This window comes from Pelodiscus sinensis, chromosome 2, assembly GCF_049634645.1.
Source record: "Pelodiscus sinensis isolate JC-2024 chromosome 2, ASM4963464v1, whole genome shotgun sequence".
NCBI lineage: Eukaryota > Metazoa > Chordata > Testudines > Trionychidae > Pelodiscus > Pelodiscus sinensis.
The window spans coordinates 49,839,601-49,862,266 of record NC_134712.1 but is presented as its reverse complement, the minus strand read 5'-3'; the positions used below and the strand labels follow the sequence as shown (position 1 = coordinate 49,862,266).

The 22,666-nt window shown below is 40.8% G+C and overlaps 1 protein-coding gene across 1 annotated transcript in view; it reads left to right on the top strand.

Annotated features, from left to right (window-relative positions):
• The first annotated feature begins 728 nt into the window (after window positions 1-728).
• The window catches only part of STMN2 (stathmin 2), a 67,942-nt gene continuing 46,004 nt past the window's right edge, over window positions 729-22,666 (top strand). Inside the window, exon 1 of the mRNA XM_006131558.4 lies at window positions 729-898. Coding sequence (XP_006131620.2) covers window positions 880-898 — 19 coding nt within the window. The 5' untranslated portion in view covers window positions 729-879. The remainder of the gene's footprint in view (window positions 899-22,666) is intronic.

Here is a 22,666-nt window from a genome sequence, read left to right as displayed (position 1 = left end):
TAAATACCTTATAATGCCTCAAGCCCCAGGCAACCCTTTTTGGGGTGATGTTTGAGTAGTCACTCATATTCCACACTCTTTTGCCAAGCAAGTCAGGTTAATTTCCATTGTTGTTTTGATGGTGCCTCAGAGAGGTGGCCAGTGTGGTAATGAAATAATAATTGTCACACTGAGACTGCTTTGCATTTTCTGGAGCACTTTGCACATATTAATTAGGGTCACTGTCACCCTCTAGGCTTTACCACTGAATGTATCATCGATAGATGAGTCTGAAAAATAAAATAAAAAATACTGAAATGCAAGAATTTGCTGTACAAGCATCTGTGTGTGCTGCAATAGCCAATGTACAGTAATGCCAGAGGCAGACTAATGAAAACTACAGTTATGCTGAAATGGCTCAGAAAACTTCTGAATTATTTCTCCCTTTGTCATATTGGTGTTAAAATGCGCTAAAAAAATGCATCTGTGCGTATTTTCCAGGTAGCAACAGGAGAGCTTTCAACCCCAATAGGCTTTTCATGTAAGACATAAAACATTTGACATGGACTGTACTATTAAAACTAAAGAGAGGGGGGAGAGGCATTCAAGGACTGATTTCCATTTCAAACTCCATTCTGGCACTTTGTACTCCAGTACCATTGGTGGATCAATATTTAATGCTTGGAGATTCTAGCTCCGCAGGAGTCATGTCAGGGGACCTCTGGAGCCAATCTGCTTGAGTAGAGGAGTGATAATTATTCATGGGCTCCTGCCTCTTGCTCCTTCTCTTGCACAGCCCCACGCTGCTGACTCAGTGCCTTATTCAGTCTTCTCTCTCTCCACTGCTGTAGCTGGACCCCTTTGCCTTCACAGCCTCTGAGAATCTGCATCCATCCCACCATGGCTAAAACAGCAATGGGTAAGAAATCGCATCTCTTTTTCTTCAGCCAATGCATCAGCCACTATTTCCTAGGACCAGCAGCGGTCTTGGGTGCTCCCTTAAGAGGCCTTAATGGCTAAGACAATGTTACATCTTTTTGTTTTGTGTTTTTATTTAAAAAAAAAACTGGGAGCGGGCTGGGAGCCGGGGGCTTTTTTGAAGTCTTCGCCTGAGATCTGGTGGCTGGTTGCTCTTGGGTGATATGGGCAAGTAAGCTGAACACTCATTTCAAAGGGAGTTATTTGATTTGATAAAAGGGTGGGGTGGGGAGTTAGTGACACACCAAAAAGTGACCTTGCCTATTCTGAAATATGGTGTGTGGGCGCTACTTTAAAAGCCCCCTTATCGCCAGGTCTCCAGCTAGGGCTCTCTCTTCATTTCAGCTCTCTCTTGTGTGTGATATTGTTTCAAAGCTAACCCCTTGCGAAGTGAAACTGACGCGTTTCGTGGCTGAAAATGGAAGACCCCTCCCTGTCCCTGGCGCCAGGCTTCAGAGGGAGACTTTTCTCTTTTGCTAATTCAATAAATAACCCCGTCGCCTCGCAGAGAACGGGCCCGCCCTTTGTTTTAAGGAGGGGGTGACATTGGGTTTCTTTGTGTAACACTGCGCACCGCTGCTCCCGGAGTTCCTGGGGAGAGGGCACCTGCAGCGCTCAGCGCCACGGACTCCAGCCGCCCAGCACAATGCAGGCAGACAGACCCCACCCATACGGCTGCTGCTGCTGTCTCCGCACGGGCACGCCCAGGGAGCCTGGCCCAGCGCACAGGCAGCCTTCCCATCCCCTCAGACAGGAAACAGCAGGGGGGAGGGGATGGCAAGGCTGAGGCTGCGGGCCTCCACCCCTAGGAGAGCAACCCCCCAGCTGCTTGTCAAAGAGCCACCTCAAGCCTGGAACCTCGCTCCTGGCTGCCCCGGGAAAGTAGGGCGCTGGGCAACTGAGGTACCCAACTACCGTATTTTCTGTAGGTAACCGCAGCTTCTCTGCTCATCCTCAGTCCCGTGCTGTGGCCTCGCTTCCAGCGGGTGCGGTTTTTACTTTGTCCCACTGGCGCCCAGGCAAACGGGCTGTGGCTTCAGCAGCCCCACCCAACTAGCGCGCTGCTCTGCCGACTCGCCCACTCCCCGCGGGAGCTGAGGGGCGAGATGGCCAATGACTGCAGAGGCTCGGAGCCAGGACTGCAGCGCCAGACTATGGGGAGCATCCAGGTTTCTTAGCTGCTCCCCTGTCGTGCACCGCCTGGGGAAATCACCACGGCCCGGGGGCTAACATTAAGAGGCACGCGCAGGACATTCGCCCCCACCCCCTTTTGTTTCGCTGCTGGCGGTGAGCGGCTTTGTGGAGAAAATGGGTGGGACCAGCGGGTGCAGAAAGGAGCGGAAGGCATCAGCTCCCAGCCTGTTCTTTGCGAGGCTCTCCAGACTCCGTCTCACCAAATTCCTTCCTGCGCCCTTTGGAAAAGGGCGGGGGGAGGGGAGACCTGTGGAGGATGCTTGAGAAACCAGAGTTGCAAAATGCTTCCCTGCCAAACAGCAGCCACCCAGCCTATAAGCAAAGCAAAGGTTTAAACGCCTTTACCTGGCCGCTGGAAAGCAAGCCCCTGGACTCACTCCTGAACCGCTGGGGCAAAACGCCCGTTTCCGTTCTCCATCACTTGTCCAAAGAGAAGGTGAACGCGCCAGACACGAAGTCTGCGTTTAAAACCACCAGTGCTCTTCGCTTGATCTGCGAAATCAGCACGGGGTGGGCGGGTAAAGGCAGTCTAATCTGGCGTTGTCACGTCTAGGGAAAAGGCCTGGGACAGCTCTGTATGCAAACAGACAGACAAGGGCAGTGGGAGTCTAGCCAGCCCTGCAGTGCTGAGCCCGCCGTCCCCTCCCCGTTGCAGCAAGCTGGTAATCAGTATTGATAATTTGTAGTCAGTTGGAGACTGATCACTGCAGAAGGCACTGTTAGGAATTCTGTTGCCATAGAAGGAAGGGCTCTTCAGTCTGTGATTAATGGCCTTGGCCCTATTCAAATATAAAGGTTTCTGCAGCAGGGGAGGTGGTTGAAATCATTAGATTCACCCAGAGACTGACTAAATCTTCCCAGCCTATTAATTAGCTCCTGATTAGTGAGCCTCTTAGTTGTTCTCCCAAAGAAATACAGCTCTCTCTCTATATATAAAACTCCCTTAAAATATCGGTTGCATTGAAATTGAAGAATTTTTTTAACTGTTTGATTAGGTATTTAATAGCTTCTCTCTATAAACTTTCAAAAGAGTTATGGTTTTATTGTCCATGTCTCTAGACTTTACTTTTTATAGAAATTTGACTTTTGAAACTATTTAAAATATAACAGGGCCTTTTAGTCTATGCCAAGGGGTTGCTTCCATAGAAAAGTAATGCAAAAGGAATGTGTTTTCTTTAGCAAGTAAGCTTGGTTCTATCTGGAAAAAAAAACCAGACTTGCAAATTCCCAGTTGCTGATAAATAAGCCACATTGGTTCTGGACCAGAGCATGAAGCTTTTACGCACCTGTCCATTGAGGATTCACTATGTTTTTATCCCTTTTCTTCTGTAATTAATTCCTTTTTTAATTCCTTTCCTTACTACAAAGCACTAAATAAGGGCCAGATCATGTCAACACCTGAGTCAACAGCAAAACTCCCATCCACTTAATATGTGCTGGATCAAACTCCTCACAATGCTTATGGCCCCAGGCCAGCAAGGTACTGAATCCCATACCAAACTTTAAGCATGTGAATAGTCCTATCTACTCCAATGGAACTAACCATGATCTTAAAGTTAAGCACAGGCACAATATTCTGCAACATTAAAGTAACCCAGGACCTAATTCTGAACTCCTTACTCAATCAAAATTTCATGTAGAGTCCAACAGGAATTTTCACAAAGTGAAAAATTCAGGATATAAGCCCCCCGTATGTGTTTATTATTGGCCAATTAGATTGTAGTTATTTATTCCACATATGCACTAGATTTACTACAGTCTGACTTCACATAGGATTGCCGTTTCTTTTAATTTTGTCCTAAATTTTCTGAGCATATGTACAACAGACCTCAGGTGGCATGTGCCAGAATTTTGTCCAATGGCAAGGCCAGATTAAGACATGCTGAGGCTCTAAACTATGTTGAGTTTAAGAAGCCCTATAGCATTGGCAGAAAATAGAAAAATTAAGTGTTATATTTGCATATCTACCAGCATATAAGTGAGAATGCAACTAAAAACTAGAGAGTGTTATTTAGAGGCCCTTCTTAATCTGAGGCCCTAAAAGGTCATTTACTCACCTAGTGCGTAAATCTGGCACTGGATGGAACACTAGCTTTCCTGGCTTGAGCTGGGTATGATGAGGAACGCTGGAAATGCTAGAGAGATAATGGGCTATCCATATCCAACAGTTATTCTGGCAGCCTGGTAATGGGAAGGTTTACCTCAAGAGGTGTATAATGTCATTAGAACTCAGAAATGAGTCTGAAAAGCCTAATCTAGATTACCTATGTTATGCTGTGTCCATTTAAAGGCTATTTGAACATGAAAGTATGTTCAGACAAAAATCTTAGAGAACTCTCCTTCTACCCTGGTACTCCTATCTACTTAATTTTGAAAAGATTCTGTCAATTAGAACATTGGAAAAATGTAAAACATACTTGTAAAATATTGTTCAGTTTGATTTCAAAATTGCAACCAACAATGGAAGGGTGACAAGAAGGGTGAGCATGATTGTGACAACTGAGAAGCTCAACCAATCATACTTCAGCTCATTTGCATATTGCGGTAATATTGATTAAAATGCTCCAAAAGTGGTTCCGAGTTTTTCTTCTATTAAAAAACCCTAATTCCTTAGCTATGGGCTCAGCATTGGAAGAACATCCCAGAGACTACCTAACTGCTGAATATGTGTTCCCCAAATACCATCATATAGCATTATTTTTACATCAAGTAAATAAATAGACATGTGAAGCTATTAATTTGCATATTGTTGTGTAATGCAACTCTACATCATATTGCATAATATTTTACTAACTAAGGGTTTGATCAGAGCACATCCAGTAAAGCACTTGAGTGCTTAACTCTAAGGATGATGAGTAGTACTATTGATGTCATTGGGACTATTCATGTGTTTAAAGTTAGATATAAGGTTAGGTACCCTGCTGAACTAAGGCCAAAAAATTTGTTCTCATCCATTATTATGTGGCTTCATATTCTACAAACCTACCAAACCATGTTTTTTCTTCTTATAAAGGTGAAACCAATTTTTTAATAACGTTTCCTGTAAAAAAATTATAGTTAGTATTCAAAATGGCAGCCAAATTCAATGGGAAATTACCTTGAAATGGTATTAAAAATAGAGACAATACAGAATATAACTGCTTAAGAGAGCCTAAGGTCTAGGAAAGTTAAGAGGAGTTTTGCCTGAATTGGGCAGGAATCGATCCTATGATTCTAAACCTTTACTCAAGTCCAGCATTAGAAATACTTTGAAGCTCTGTTAGTCTCCAAATCAAATTAGTGGAGATTTTAGTCATACTGAAATTAAGACTTCATACTATTTATATTCATTTCCTGTTTCTAAAAAGTAGATAAGTCTTACTTCTCATGAATGATCAGTTGACAATTTAAAAAAAGGGGCTCAAGGACTTACTGGGTTTTATACTACCTGACAGCACTTCTTTATCTGCCCCCTAGACTTCTGGGCATGAGTATGACCTCATATATGACATCATGCCTGACATTGCACAAGTTTCTGAGCAAAATAACACAAAATGCAAAAGTGTGAAAACTTCTCAGATGTCTATCCACATACACCCCTGCTTTTAAACCAAAGATTTTTCATTCATATATATAATTCACTTTTATCAGTTTTGGCGATTAGCACCTTTTTAATCAACAATTAATTTTGGATTTAATTTTTCCCCGTTTCTTTATGTTTGCAATTTAAAGCTAGATTTCACTACATTCTGTTTTACATGGATATTCTTTATTATTAAATAATGAGGGCATAGGAAGCTACAGTGCAAAGCTGCTAGAATATAATTATTTTCCTATGGCAAAATCTAGCTTCTTAAGAATGAAAATGCTAAAGTAGGCCCCAAAGAATTTGTACAATAATACCTTTAATCAGGATTAATTTAAAACCTAATATACAATATGAAGACTGAATAATCATACTCTGTGTGCCTTTAGATAGCACTTTACAACTTCAAAGAGCTGTACAGCCATTAACCAAATACAACACTCCATAAAGGACATTAAGTGTTAGTATTAAAATCTTACAGGTGGGGAATTTTGAACACAGAGGTATGCCCTGCCTTGCCTTCTGACTACACCAAAATCAAAGGGATTGTATGAAGTGTAAATCAGGGCAGAAGTTGACCCATACTGATTATTCATTTTTTTGGTTGCTTAATTTAAGTCATTATACACCTGATACTTAGTGATTCTGATTGTACACATCTTCAAGCAATGTTAGTAGGAGCTGCTGATATTCAATACCTCTGAAAAATCAGCCCTTAGGGGTCTTAAATAGACACCCAGAAATGGAGTTATCCAAATTCAGTAAACACTCCAGAAAATATTTTTCCTAACAAAGACCAAGCAACATGTTAGTGGCAGATTCACAGATAGAACTCAGGAGAACTGACCACAAGGCAGTTGTGCTCTGGAATCAAAGAGCCCAAACAGGATATCTTTTCCCCATGGAAGAATAAATGTTGAATGTTTGCCTTTTTATCTAATTATTGGTCACTCATATTTGAACACTGACATTCCCAGAAGCTCTGCTTCCATAAACAATGCTTCCTGGAAGAGCAAACATCACATCAATCAATCAGTGCTGACAGGCTGCTTCTGTGATATCTTTCTCCATAAAAACTAAAGCCAACTGTTCATTCAGATATTATAATAAAGCAAAACTGTTTTACTACTATTATCAGGTATAATATCTGAATATATATGTAAAATGCTGACTAGCAGAAGAGATCTCAGCCATTAGCAATTATCTTCAAAAACTCATGGAAAGTGGGAGAGCTTCTAGAGCACTAGAGGAAAGTAATTACAGTGCCAAGTTATAAAAAGGGGAGAAAAGACAACACTGGAATTACAGGCCTGTCAGCTTAACTTTAGTGCCTAGAAAAATAATGGAGCAAATAATCAAGCAATCAATTTGTAAACATTTAGATGATATTAACTATTGAGGTAATAGATTAAGGTAATAAGTAACAATCATCATGGATTTGTCAAGAACAAAAGTGTCAAACCAACCTAGCAGTTTTCTTTGAGAGGGTAACAAGCCTTGTGGACAGAGGGAAAGACTTGATGTGGGATATCTTGACTTTAGTAAGGCTTTTCAATACTGTCTCATATAACCTTCTCATAAACAAGCTAGGGGCATACAACCTAGATGGAGCTATTATAAAGTGAGTGCATCACTGGTTGGAATACCATTCCCGAAGAGTAACTATCAATGGTTTACAGTCAAGCATATTGAGGGGGGTACTGCAGGCATCTGTCCTCCAATGTGGTTCTGTTCAATAGTTTCAGAAATTATTTAGCTAATGCATATTTTGCAGATTATACCAAGCCAGGAGGGGTTGAAAGTGCTCTGAAGGACAGGCCAAAATTCAAAATTACCTGGACAAACTGGAGAAATGGTTTGAAATAAACTAGACGAAATTCAATATGGACAAATATAAAGTATTCCACTTAAGAAAGAACAAAGAATTGCATGAATATAATGTGATTTTTTTTAAAAAAAAGAATGGTTCTGTAGATCTTATAGGCTAACCAAAGATATACAGAGATAGCATCATGACCTTTCGTGGGCACAACTCACTTCTTCAGATGACAAATATGGAGCAAGAGTCACAAAGGTTGAATTAAGTCTCAGAAAAAGAGGGGACAGGGGAAGGGAAAAAACCTGTCTATTAAAGTGTCCATGCAAAATGAGTCTAATAGTGGCTGTAAGTGCCCGATATTTAGCTTTTGATGTCTTTTGGGTGTTGAATATAATGGTCCATCCAGCTCATGTCTTTGTTCAAGCCATGAGAGATAGCATCAAATTTGCATATGAAAGCCAGTTCTACAGACTCTCCCTCTAGTTGATTCCTGAAATTACTTCTAAGAGAATATCCACCTTTAAATCCATTAATGAGTGCCTGGGCAAGTTAAAATGTTCCTCAACAGGTTTCTGTGTGTTACCACTTTGAATATCTGATTTGTGTTCATTAATCCTTTGTCATAGACACTGTCCAGTTTGGCCAATATACATGGCAGAGGGGCATTGCTTAGACTTGAGGATATATCTTACATTAGAGATGTGCAGGTGTATGAGCCTCTGATGTGGTGGCTTATGTGGTTAGATCCTATGATAATGTTACTTGTCCAGATGTGTGGACAGAATTGGCACCAGAGTTTCTTGCAGGGGTGGGTTCCTGGGTGAATATGTTTGAGGTATGATGCAGGATTTCTGGAAAGAATTTGTTCAAGGTTAGGGGGTCGTCTGTAGGCAAGGATTGACCTGTCCCTCAAGGCCTATGAGATTGAGGAATCATTTTCCAGGATAGGTTGGGAAATGACAACCTAGAAAGGAGTACTGCAGAAAGAGATTTGGGATTTATAGTGGATCACAAGTTAAATATCAGTCAACAGTGTAACATTGTTTCAAAGAGAGCGAACAACAATTTAAGATGGATTAGCAGGAATATCGTGAGTAAGACATGAGAAGTAAGCCTTCCATTCTACTGCATAGTGATAGGGCCTCAACTGGAGTATTTCAGGAAGGATATGGACAAATTGGAGAAAATCCAGAGAAGAGCAACAAAAACGAATAAAGGTCTGGAAAACATGACATATGAGGAATGGCTAAAACAATGGGTTTATTTATTCTGTAGAGAAGAAGACTGAAGAGGGGCATGATAACAGTTTTCAAGTATATAAAATATTGTTATAAGGGGGAGGGTGAAAATTTGTTCTCTTAAACTCTGAGGTTAGGACAAGAAGCAATGGACTTAAATTACAGCAAAGACATCAGGAAAAACTTCCTGTAAGGGAGGTTAAGCCTTGGAACACATTACATGGGGGCTACGTCTACATTGGCCCCTTTTCCGGAAGGGGCATGGTAATTTCAGCGATCGTAATAGGGAAATCCGCGGGGGATTTAAATATCCCCCGCGGCATTTAAATAAAAATGTCCGCCGCTTTTTTCCGGCTTTTAGAAAAGCCGGAAAATAGCGTCTACACTGGCCCCGATCCTCCGGAAAAAGCGCCCTTTTCCGGAGGATCTTATTCCTACTTCAAAGTAATTCCTTTGAAGTAGGAATAAGATCCTCCGGAAAAGGGCGCTTTTTCCGGAGGATCGGGGCCAGTGTAGACGCTCTTTTCCGGCTTTTCTAAAAGCCGGAAAAAAGCGGCGGACATTTTTATTTAAATGCCGCGGGGGATATTTAAATCCCCCGCGGATTTCCCTATTACGATCGCTGAAATTACCATGCCCCTTCCGGAAAAGGTGCCAATGTAGACGTAGCCAGGGAGTTGTAGAATCTCCATCATTGAAGGTTTTTAACAAAAGGTTAGAGAAACACCTTCCAGGGATGGTCTAGTTATTATTTAGTCTTGCCTTGAGTGCAAGCGATTAGACTAGATGATCTACTGAGGTCCCTTCCAAACCCAAAGATTCTAATATAAAGATGTGTTCTGCTACTATGGTATCAGTTACATGGATGATTGATTTAGCTTGGGAGATATGGACTCTCCAAACTAGGGACCAGACCCTGTACTCCTGGGAGTCAGTTGGAGCTCTGTCACTGAACTCAACATGAGCAGGATTGAGTCTTGCCCTGAGGCACATGGGGCCACTGATACAGACTGTTGTCACTGGATTGACTGTAATTCATACACCCGTATCTGAAGGTAGGACTGAGCCCTAAGACTCCATATATCTTTGATCTTGCCTAAGTTGCTATTCTTTCTTTGATTTATAAATGGTGCTAATCCTAGAGCAAGTATCCCTCTCTTGATAAATGGGAGTCAACATTTTCATATTTACATGTCTACTATTGTGTTCCCAAATCCATATTTAAGAACTTACAAAACAGTGGCCTGATTTTAAGTGACACTGAGCACCCACAACTCCTGAGTTATAATTGTTCTGAACTTTGAATCTCAGAACAGTTTAAATTAGGTGCCTGCACATGGATTTAGGAGCCTAACTATAGGAACCCATCTTAGAAAATAACGGTCTGTTGAAACAGAATGCACTTCAAAGTGTTGTGCGTCTCAGCAGCACCCAGCATGCATATCTGCTTTGTGATTATGTCATTCTTTGTTACATCTTTATGTTTTCCCTTTCCTTTCTGAAATCGGGTAGTATTAGTTACTCCATGAAAATAAAAGTAAGCTGTCCTTATCGGTCTGTTCAATTAAACTGGTGGATCCTTTATTAGACAATTTTTTTCATTGTTAGAGTATCACTAAATAGCATTTATACAGATATTAAATAATTATTCTAATGTGAAGAATCTGTAATTACAATCAAAGTTAATTTGCAGAGAAAAGATGATCTTGTGGTTAAGCCACATAATTGTGAGTTATAGGACCTGATTTTGCTCTCAGCTCTGCCAGAGACATCTTGTTTAATTTGGGTAAGTTGCTTAATTGCTTTGCGCCTCCATTTCCTCATCCAAAAGATTAATTTACCTCTGAGATGTGATGTGAAATTAAATTTCTTAATGCACGGAAGTACTTTGAGATCCTCTGATGTTATACCAGTTTAAAACATTTTAAAAAACAGTGATCAGATGAAGGACTATGGCAGTTCTTGAAACTTTATTAGTGTTATATTTCCTAAAGGGGTCTTTATAATCCTTAGGATAGATACAGATATATAGTGAATATAATATGAATATAAGGTGAGTCTATAAACACAGTGGATATTTAACTGTTTCTTTGCAACATATTAAAAGACGTGTTCATGCTTATATATATACTTCTAGATACATTCTCAGTGGTCACCTATGGCTAACACTTTATATTTCAACATCAATTTTTCACCACTTTTTACATTTCTTTAAAAATAAAATGTCTTTTTGGCCTAAAATTTCTCAATGAACACTCATTCAGTTCACCTTTTGATGTACACCAGGCTCATTCCTGAAATTCTTATTCTGATGCAGCTCCCACGGGTATCCGTTAATGTTGGGAGTTATTACTTACATTTAAATTACAGCAACACCTACAGGCTCAGCCAGGTGACAGCGCCAATAAATGGCACTCTGACCCATAAGAACTCAAGCATTGCCATACCCAGCATGCATGCATGAATATGCATGCAAGAAAGAGTGAAATCTATATATCCCCAAGGAAATATTTTAAATTAAAATGTAATACACAAATTAGACCCTATCATTTCTCAAAGAGATTTTGCAACCCATTTTTACTGGGCCTCATTAAAGACCACAAATAGCAATTCTGTGTGTATTTGTTTTCCTCAAACCTTTCACATGAGCAGAAAGGTGAATTGACATCATTCATCATTTTCATTGTCACTGCAAAAACAGTTTCTCTCTAGGTACTAACTCTGTGCATATGTGTAAGAAGTCTGCATGTGAAACTCCAAAGATTACATTGAAAAGGCATAACACAAAAGATTGCTTTTCTAATTTAATAGATACCTTTTCTGATGCCTTTAGTTTTTTAATGCTGTCAAGACTGCAGTCTGATAGTTTGCAGTATCATAGTCTGATTCTTTATAAAGATAAGTAGGTAATTACAACCCACACACACACTGGTTTTTAAAGTGATTCTTCAGCATTTATTGAAGATCTACATGTTTCCAAGGAGAATGACTTTTTGCCAAGAAAGCAAGATGTTACGTTTTTTAAATTAATAAATGCAATATTAATAATTCATTCTTGGAAAACAATCATAATATATTCATTTTAAATCTGAATATAATTAAAATTCAAGTGATTCCCTGGTGAAGTGGAATTCAGTTTATTCGCTAGAAAAATTTCAGGAAGGCCAGGAGCTAAATTTCGTGAACTTTAATGTGCATTGCCGTGAGCTCCTAGCATAAGGGATTTGCCCTCTAGTGGCAGGAGACCTGAACAGTAAATATACTAGTGAGAGTCAAATGCAGTGGAGATAGTGTAGGTGCTGGATAAATGAATTACCTATACATCTTGTCAATGGTGCAACAGAATTTTAAACCACAAAGCTCTGGGCCTTTCCTACACAAAGAATACATTGCCAAGATGTAAATGAAGTTTGAACAACCTAAAAAAATGTCATACCCCGAACACAAGACACTGCATACAACAAACACAGTCTGCAAGAAAATATTTTCATATAATAGTACTGTACATTCAAAAAACAATGGAATCAATCCTACATTCACTCTTGTTTTGGGGTGTCATTTCCTAGGGTTTAAAAAACAGCTCCAGGGTTACCAATGGTTCTCTCTTTATGCCCCCAAGGATAACCCTTTCTTTTCATCCTCTTCAATTTATCCCTGATCTGGTCTTATCTCCCCAACCCCAGTATCTCCTGGTTCCTCACCCCAGTCTCCTTGCCCAGCAAGCCCCAGACTTCCCCTCAAGGTTCCTCATCAGAGTTCCAATGCCCCTCTTTACTTCAATTCCCAGTTATAGTCCTTATGGTGAACATCCCATCCTAGTCTCCTCGCCCAGCCAGTGTGTTTCAATCACACCTCTTGTTCCATCTCAGTCTTTCCGCATTCCCCAGCTGGTTCCCACTTCCCCTTGCCCTCATTTTTCCCATCAGATCCCAGTCTTCCCCCTTGCTATTAGTTCCCAGTCCCCATCTCCCCTCTTTGACACTCTCCCCAGGATGTTCCTTGTCCAAATCTGTCTGCTGCCACTTAAGTCCAGCTATTGTTTCCTTTATATTTCAGGAAGGCAGCTTCCTCCTTCTTCCTGCTGGCTTTGTGCCAGCAAGGGGAAAACTGAGAACACAAGGTAGTTACTCTGTAATCTGTTCCTGAGACTGGCACTACAATGTCCCCCCAGCAACTGGGAGGAGCTGTGCTGTGAAAGTTCTGCTTAGTCCCTGCAGGCCAGGGATGGAAAATGATCAGTGCACATGGAATTGTCAGAGAAATTTAGCCAAATGCTAACACATTTCTACTAAGCATGTGTGAAGATTGAGATGTGATTTTTCAAGGATTTATAACTTGGCCAAATTTGGGTGTATTTTCACAGGAGAAGCAAAAGGCACATCCCTGGTATAACAGCCACCTCCCTGACAACTGTCAGGCTCTAGTTCTAAAGCATGGAGGTGCTATCCCCTCTCAGCTAAATGGTTGTAAAAAATTTTAAATGAACAAAACAGCATATGTTTCCCTAGCCCTATTCTCAGAAATGGCTGAACCACTTTGGCTGAAACTTTCCCAGAAAATTCAACCTGAAGTAAACACTTGGCATAGAGAATTACAACCCAAACAGTTGACGTTTGGCAAAGTTATCAGCAATGAAAAATAGCCTTGTAAATGAAAAATGTTGGGCAACATAAAAGACTCCATATTTTCTGATGTGATGGCAGAGAAACAACGGGGTTAGTCTTTAAAAAATACAAATTGGTTTAGTGCTGTTAGTTTGTAATGGGCACCCATTTTAATATCTAAAATGTGTAAAGAAAGAAATACTTTGGCCAGCTCTTTAGATGGTAGAAACTGACTAAAATGATTTATACCAGATGAGGTTAGGCCATGTTAACCAGTAGATATTTAAATAATCATTGGGACAGAGAAAGGGAAAGAGAGCAAGGGAATGATCCTGTAGTCTAGTGGGTAGAGCACCCACATAGACAGTGAGTGACTCGGGGTTCAGACCTCTCTTCTAATCACTCACTATTTATTTACAGTGGAACAGCTTCACAGAGAGATACTGGAAGAACCCAGCATGAGAATCTACGGTTGCTCAGTAGTTGGAGCACCTCAGTAGTTGGAGCTCCTCTCTGCCTCTCTGACGCTATGTCTACACAGCAGTGTTATTTTGGAATAACTAACATTATTCTGAAATAATGAAGAGCATGTCTACACAGCAAACCATTATTTCAAAGTGGAGGACTTCTTATTCTGACTTCTATAACCCTCATTTCATGAGGAGTAAGGAAAGTCGAAGGAAGATTGTTCTTCCTTCAACTTCCTTCTGTGTAGACAGCACCAAAAGCTGAATTAAGCTATTTTGATGTCAGCTACGCAATTGATGTAGCTCAAGTCACGTAGCTTAATCGACTTTTACCCTGCTGTATAGACATGCCCTGACCGAGAAAGGGAATTTGAACCTGGGGCTCCCACATCCTAGGTGACTGCTCTAAAAGCTGCCTATTCTGATGTTCACCCCACCCTCAGTGACACCACACAGAAAGGCCAATGTGGAGTCCCATTCCAGTCACCTGAGTCCAAAAGTGTGGGGGAGCAGGGATTCATCCATGCACAATCACTTTCCTCTGGGTACTTTTAAATACATGGGTTGCCTTACTGAAGTCAGCAGAAGAACACCTATGCGTAAGTGTTTCCAGGATTAGAGCCTTATGAATGATCATTTTAAATAATCAGAAATCCCTTTCTTAATGCAGTCTTTAAGGTCAGGAAACAATCTATAGATATGACCCACAGTCTGTGAAGGAGGGCTGAAAGATACTGTGAAAGCCTTGGTTAAGAATTGGCACTGCATTTAAAATGTACAATATGCATGAACTATTACAGGTCATGCATTTATGCGTTGGTTTTAGATCTGCAGGAAGTCATTGCAGTACTATTATGCAAATCTGACCAAAGCTATTTGTAATGCAAGAAGCTTCTTCCAGACAGTTGCCCTTATTCTAGTCTTATTACAGTAATATTACAATTTAAGTTCTCACCAGCAGTCACTTGTCCTTTAGTCAATTAAATACATTTGTGGGAGGGTTTTCACCAACAAAAGCTCCTCACAGGGGAAAATAAATCTTTTCACCTGTCAAACTTTTCATCTTTTCTAGTTAAATAATTCAATAATGTATCTAATCCTAGTTCTTATTACGGATACATTCTAGTAATATGCTATTGAATTAGTTTCTTAAGAGTAGAAATCAAAATGCTTTCATGCATTGATAAAGAACTTGGAGAACGCACTAGTTGTAACATAAATCAAGTGCTTATTAATAACAACAAAATATAGCATTATTTTGGCTTTAAATCTTACAGAGATAAGTGGAAGTAATAGAATGACATTAACATTAGAAATAGGTCACAAATATCACTTTATTAGCATTGCCTCCTATTATGCTTTCCAGTTCATTGATTAATTATTGGGTGAAACCCAGGACTGGGAGCCAATGAAAGTTTCACAACTGAAGTCAGTGAGGCCAGGATTTCATCCACTAATCACTTCATTGCCAATTAAATATAATCTAGCCCAGCTTTAGGAGTTAGAAAAATTCAGACATGCTTTAATAGGCATGAGGATGAATTTGTAATAGTAGAATGTTGCAGGACATGCGCTGCATCAGGTTGTTGGACTCCCACACCTTGCTGGAAGCTGCTTCCCTGACACTCTTAATATCTCTTCATATACATTAGGTGAATTGAATTGTATGCTATACATGCACTGCAATCCTCCCCTGTGTAACCGATGCAAAGTATTTAACCCTTTTCATCAGTATCACTCACTTCTAGGAAAATCCTTAAAACAACCACTCCAATTTTCTTTGCCAAATTCCATTTGATATTAAAGAATTCCAGTGGCTCCATTTGCTCCAGATCTAGTTTCCTTCTCAAACAATGTAATGCAGGTGTGGCACACAGGAGTGGTAGTAAGAGACAAGCCTTTTTTTCTGGTCCAGTCACCTGACATGGATCAAGGTTATTGGGAGTTGGACCAATCGCATGGCAGGAGTAAGCACTCACTAACTCCAGTGACTATTATTAGTCTCAATATCCTGAAATTGCCAGCTTTACTAAACAAAGAAAAAATACACAACATGCAAATAAAACACTTTGATTTTTGTTTGGGTATGTTTTCAAGTTTGGTTTATGTAGATGTTTCCAAATATGCTGGTTCACACATTTGCTCTAAAATCTGCCCACACTGCTTCCACTACGATTTCATAAATTTGCTCAATAGCAAGATCTACTGAGCTACACCAGCTGAGGAATAGGACCTGTGTTTTATTTGCAACGCTTCCCAAACAAATATCATTTTAGGCACTACAAACAATGTAGACTCTCCCAGCGGACCTGAAGGCATCTGATCCTCTAAAGCAGCGGTTCCCAACCTTTTCCAGTTGGGGACCCATTTTGACAATTCATGAAGACTTGGTGACCCAAGGCAATTCAAAAACAGGGGGAGGAAGGAGGCAGAGCCACCTGCGGAGACACTTGGCAACCCTTTTGAAATGTAATGGTGACCCATATTTGGGTCCCGACCCATAGGGTGGGAAACCCTGCTCTAAAGTGTTCTTATTCTTCTGGTTTACCTCCACAAACGATGTTACTGTGCCAATACTTATAAACGATTCTCTGTACTACCCTGGTAAATATTTTCCTCTATCTCCTCCTGCTCTCCACTCTTCAAGTGGTGGACTTGGTGTCATTAGCAAGAGCACTCAATTGTTTGGACATCTCTAGACAATCTTGAAAGTGTGCCTGCCTTACAATATTCCATAGATGGCTTACAGCAAATGGAGAAGATGCATGTACTTAAATGTTTGGAAAAATGCCTCCTTTCTGCAAACATAGCTAACATAGAAGTTCCAGGTGGATGCTCAGTTTTCAATCTGGCAAAAGAACCATACATTAAGATTCTGATGATTTTGTTGGCTGGGTATACTCATATTTTGCTTAGAAGGACCTGTGTTTCCCTGAGAACAGAATCTGCTCTGTGCATATGTGGTGGGACTGACTACAAGTACATCTTTGCACACTTTGTGTAGTGTTTTCAAAGTTATTCAAAACAGCAAGAGTTTTGCACCAAACATAATTTCTCCTAACATTAAATATGAGCATGGGCTTAAGTTTTCCTAAGTTAAGATGCTTTCCTGAATCAGGGCATCAATTTATCTATACCCAAAAATTGTGCTGCTTTAAATATCTTACTTTTAGAACAGTATAACCTTACTCCCACCTAGGAGGGATGCAGAAACATCAGTATTAAAGTATCCCGGTATAGGAAGGAGAATAAACTATACTTGTAATAATGCCCCTTAATACCAATATAACTCCATCCATTCCAGGGGTTGAAATGATAATCAAAATCACACCCCTAACCAACATAGTTTTCCCAGTACAAAAAGTGTGGGGAGGCCAGGTCTAAGTAAAGACTCTACTGTGGTCTTCACTAGTGGTTGCATTGTTCTGGTATGCACATTTAAAACATAATTATTAATTAACACATTCTAATGCATGCCTTTTATCATTTAAATACATCACTTACAAATGACAGTTGAAAATGTACACAAGCACCCAAACTCACCTTTTTTTTAAAACCAATAGAAAGACTTTATTTAAAATATCTCACTGAATCCAAATTTCCAGACAAAGTGGGATTAAAAAAATCTCAGCCTGTGTTATCTGCATTCTGATATTTATTTAACAATGGGGGCAGAACACAGTAGTAACTGTGGAGTATGAAAGAGGAAGTGGTTACACATATTTGGATTTGGGATTAAATATGTTTCAAGCAGAATGCTGAAAATTATACTCACCAAAATGTCAGATTACAGACATCATTTCCTGAAAATAACTAGTTCCTGCATGGTAATTGCCTTTTACGGACACTCTAAAATAGGAGTTTCTTTAGCTGGCATATCTAGGTTAACCTGAGGCATTGCTTTCACAGCTCTTACAGCAATAGATTATCTCTAAAATGGATTCTCAAGGTAATTATCATGTAAGGGTAATATCAATAGGTATGGTCCTTGTTGTAATGGTTCAGCAAGCACGGAACATCTCTATGCAAAAATAAAAATCAAGATCCTGTCTGCATTGCAATTTATAGTGTCATTAATTCTACATGTTAATGGAAACTTCTATTTAGCTGATTGCACTCAGAGCTAAATTTGTCTAAAACAGAGACATACACCATGTAATTTAATTTAGGATCTTATTTCCAGTGCTTGGTGTTACGAGGAAGCTGAGCTCCTGCAACGATGCCTTCAAAGTACAAAGTGCTAAAAAGCGTTCCAAGATATTTTAAAAGTGGAATATGATGGGAATTAATAAGAAATGTGGATTCAACTGTTCAACATAGAACATCCATTCTCATTATAAGAAACTCATTTTCTATATTTGTGTTGCCTAAAAGCAACTATTTGGATTTGCTTTCTGACCCAGATCCCCAGCTGCTGTAAAATGGTGTAACTTCATCAATGGAGTTATAACAATTTTATTGAACTAAGCCAGTTTACACCAGTTACAGATTTGGCCCTACAGTTTCAGAAGAGCAGTTGAGCAAGAACAGTATTATTATTATGTAGTAGTATTTATTTGTATTACAATAGCAAGTAGGAACCCTACTCGTGGACCAGTAGCCCAATGCACTAGGCACTGTCCTAATACAAAGCATAAAGATGGTCAGGCTTCACAGTATTTTGGCAACACTGCTAATTTCATGTTCTCTTGAGAAAGGCCACAGAATGATCACAGTGATTTGAAAATAATGTCAATACAAGTGATCACATTTGATGAGAATGTAAAAAGAGATATCAATGCAAATTAAAATAAAAATGCTGTGATGCCATGATGAAAAAAAAATCCATCAAAAAACAGTGTGAATCTTTGGAATCCAGATTACAATGGCAAGACAACCAGTATGTTGGGATTACAACATCAAGGCATTGCTCTGTCAACATGAAATAAAATTATATCAGTTTGTCAACGGTGCATGTAAAATCAAGTGATGAATCATCAAAGTCTGCTTAGACCACACTAAAATATCATGGGATCCAAAATAGAAGACAATGTAACTGTACTTTATTAAAATAATCGTACTATTATACTACCCTTCCCAAATACATGATGCTGAGGTTGAGATTTAAGTCTACAAAAGCAAAGAATTTCTGGAGTTGTGTCTTCCACAAAGTCCTATGCCATCATAGTTCTTTTATGCATACAATCCACCAGCTTCAGGATGATGGTTTATCCCACAGTGGCAGCATTGTATATGTATTAAAAAAAAAAATCCTGCGGGACGACAGAGTGACATCATCACGTTACTCTGCGTCCCACCTGCCTCCTCCCTCCCGCCCCCCTCCTCTTTCCCCGGTGCTCGGCTGCTATGCAGGGCTTGTGAGGCCTCAGAGCACCCCCCCACTCCCAGAGGGCAGGGGTAAGAGTACGGAACCTGCAAGGCCTCAAAGCAAACCCCTCCCCCGGAGGGGGAGAGCATGGGGCCTGTGAGGTCTCGGAGCAGAGGTTCGATCGTGGGTGGGAAGGTGAGAAAAAGGGCCCAGACTGGCACAGCCAGGGGGACAGGGGAGGGAAAGGTCCTGGGGGGCACAACCGGGAGTAGGGGGGAGAGGAGAAAGGCAATGAGCTGGCACAGCCGGGGGAAGAGAAGCCCGGATAGTGCAGCTGTGGGTAGCAGGAGGCGGGAGAAAGGGCCCAGGCTGGGTGGGGAGGGGGGGAGAAGAAGGGGCCCAGGCTGGCATGACAGGGGGAGGGAGAAGGGGCTTGGACTGGTGCGGCTGCAACCTAGCTTTCCCTGGTGGCTGGGAAGAGAGCAGGAGTTGCCTACCTCCCTGCAAGAGGGCATGGTGAGCAGGGAGTGCAGTCCCCTAATTTTAGTTAAAAATGGGCTCATTGGCTAGGCACTAACTATTAAGCTTTCATTTACTTTAATCTGTAGGAGCAGCATGTTGAAGGGTATTTTGCCAACCAGAATGCACAATTTACCACTTTTTCATAAGCGAGGGTGTGCAGTCATTGAGCTGGGAGACCTGTGTTCTACATCTAGTTTTGTCACTCATGTGCTTTGTGACCAGGGCACCTCACCCCGCCTCTCCCACCCTGGGTCTGTCCCTTCTGCTTAGATTGAAAACATTTTAGCACAGGGTCTCTTTCCTACCATGTACTTGTACAGTACCAAGCACAATGGGGTGCAGATCTCAGAGAAGGATTCCAGGTGCTACTTGTAATACAAGAAATAAAAAAAAGAACATATTGGGACAGACGAAGAATGCAGGTCTCTGACAGCCTGGTACCTTGTCTCCAGCACTAACCCCTGCTGGATGCTTCAGAGGAATGTTTTGTAATGAGTGCAACTGGAATTTTCAGGTGATCTCACTCCCCTCCCTGGTACATGAATTACCATGGAGTAGAAGATCCTAGGCTCAACTAGAAGGGAGTGTGCTCTGTGAAATGTGCAGCCCATTTTATGCTCTTTCCAACCAAGGGGTGCAAACCTTTTTTCCCTATGGCTGAGACATTGAGGGGGTACTGCCCTCCCTTCATTGTCATCCACTAGAGCTCCAATGGCTACAGGTGGAGTTTATGGGCTTGACACTTCATTGCCTTGCACTTTGCTTTGTCACTGACCCTAGAGGAAGGTGATTGTAAAGCTCTGACATCAGAATTCTCCACTCCGTTCACCAGTGGCAGCAATTACACTCCTTTTGACCTCACTCTGCATAGCTGTGAATGGCTGCACAAGAGGCAAGACAATGGAGAAGCAGGTAACGTTTGGGTGGTTGCATAAATATTGCGCAGTCATTCCTGGCGGCAGGATAGAAACCTCCAGATCGGAGTTCAGCAGCACACTATGGCAGCCCTGAAGATTCCACACTAGGTAGGCACCTTAGGCCAGAATTTGAGTTTTTTGACAGAAGATAGTACAGTGCTGAGGTGCAACACGGTTGAGGTAAGTGTGTTATGGCAACTTGTTGAGAATCCATTTGCTTTCTCATCTGAACCTTAAAATTACTTTATGATATTTTTATATGCTGTGTAGAGATTAAGATTCTGGTTGTATACTAATTATCTCCAAAATCATATTAGCAAATGCAGTCTGACACTGGAAATGGTGGAGTGAACTGTTTGGGTTAAGCAAATTCTTCATATGCCATCTGTATACGTTGCATTATATTACCAATAGTTTCAACAAGCTTTCAAAGCCTTAGCTAATTATTTCTTAATTTAACTTTTATTTACCAAGTCACATTTAGAATACATCACACGGAGGCCAGGTCTACACTAAAGGGGAAAGTCGACTTAAGATATGCAACTCCAGCTATGTTAATTACAGTGGGAGGGTGATGGGAGCTGGTTTGTTTTTTCACTTCCCCAGGTGGATATTTTAGTTTTAGGAATGCTCTGTAAAGATCTTTACCCACCTGGGGAAGTGAAAAAACAAATTGACAGAGCCAAAAAAAATACCCAGACATTAACTACTTCAAGACAGACCCAAAAGAGAAAATAACAGAACTCCTCTTGTTGTTACCCACAGTCCACAACTCAGACTACTCCAATGCATTATACACAATCTACAACCCATGTTGGAAAATGATCCCTCACTCTGAGGCCTTAGGAGAAAAATCTATTCTTGCTTACAGACAACCCCCTAACCTGAAATGTATTCTTTCCGATAACCATGCCACACAACCACATCATAAACCTCCAGGAACCCAGCCCTGCTACCAAAAAAGATGCCAGCTCTGCCCACATATCTACACTGGTGAATTCCTCATTGGAGCAAACAACATAAGCCACAAAATCAAAGGGTCATTTGACTGCACATCCAGTAATTTGATCTATGCCATCAAATGCCAGCAGTGCCCCACTGCTATATATATATTGGATAAACTGGACGGTCTCTGCGGGAAAGAATCAATGGACACAAATCAGATATACGTAAAGGGAATATACATAAGCCTGTTGGTGAGCATTTCAGCTTGTCTAACCAGAGTCTGACAGACCTGCAAGTAGCTGTCTTGTCACAAACCAGCTCTACAAGCCAAATACACAGAGAAGCCCTGGAATCCCAGTTCATCCACAAATTCAATTCACATGCTAATGGACTCAATCATGATAGGGGGTGGTGAGGACTCTACCTAGTTAATAACCACAGAAAGTACTAACAGCTCCCTGAGTGGTTTCCTTCCTCTTTTAGGAATCTATCTATTGACTTTGATTTTTATCTGCTTAGGTGTTTCCCATTCTCCAGATACTTAATGAAGCTCTGTCTCACACCCTCCTGTCTTTTTTTCTCTCCCCTTCCTCTCTCCTATTTATTTCGAGTTTTCATATCCCCAACTCATAACTCGAGTCATTTGAAGAAGTGGGCTGTGCCCACGAAAGCTCACGATAACATCTAAATGTTTCGTTAGTCTATAAAGTGCTACCAGACCATTTGTTGTTTTTTTCTGTAACAGACTAACTCGGCTATCCCCTGAAGCCCCTGAAATACAACAATGTCCATGTTATTCTGTAGTTCACATATTATCTTTAGGGCCCTACCAAATTCACAATCTATTTTGGTCAATATCATGGTCATAGAATTTTGAAAGTAGTAAATTTCATTATTTTAGCTATTTACATCTGAAATTTCCTAGTGTTGTAATTGTTGGGGTCCAAAAAGAAGTTGTGGGTGGTCACAAGGTTATCATAGGCAGGAGTTGTGGTACTGCTACCCTTCTACACTGCTGCTGGTGGCAGCACTGCCTTCAGACCTGGGCAGCTGGAGAGCAGCAACTGCTGGCCAGGAGTCCAGCTATGAAGGCACAACCACCTCCAGCAGCAGCACAGAAATAAGGATGG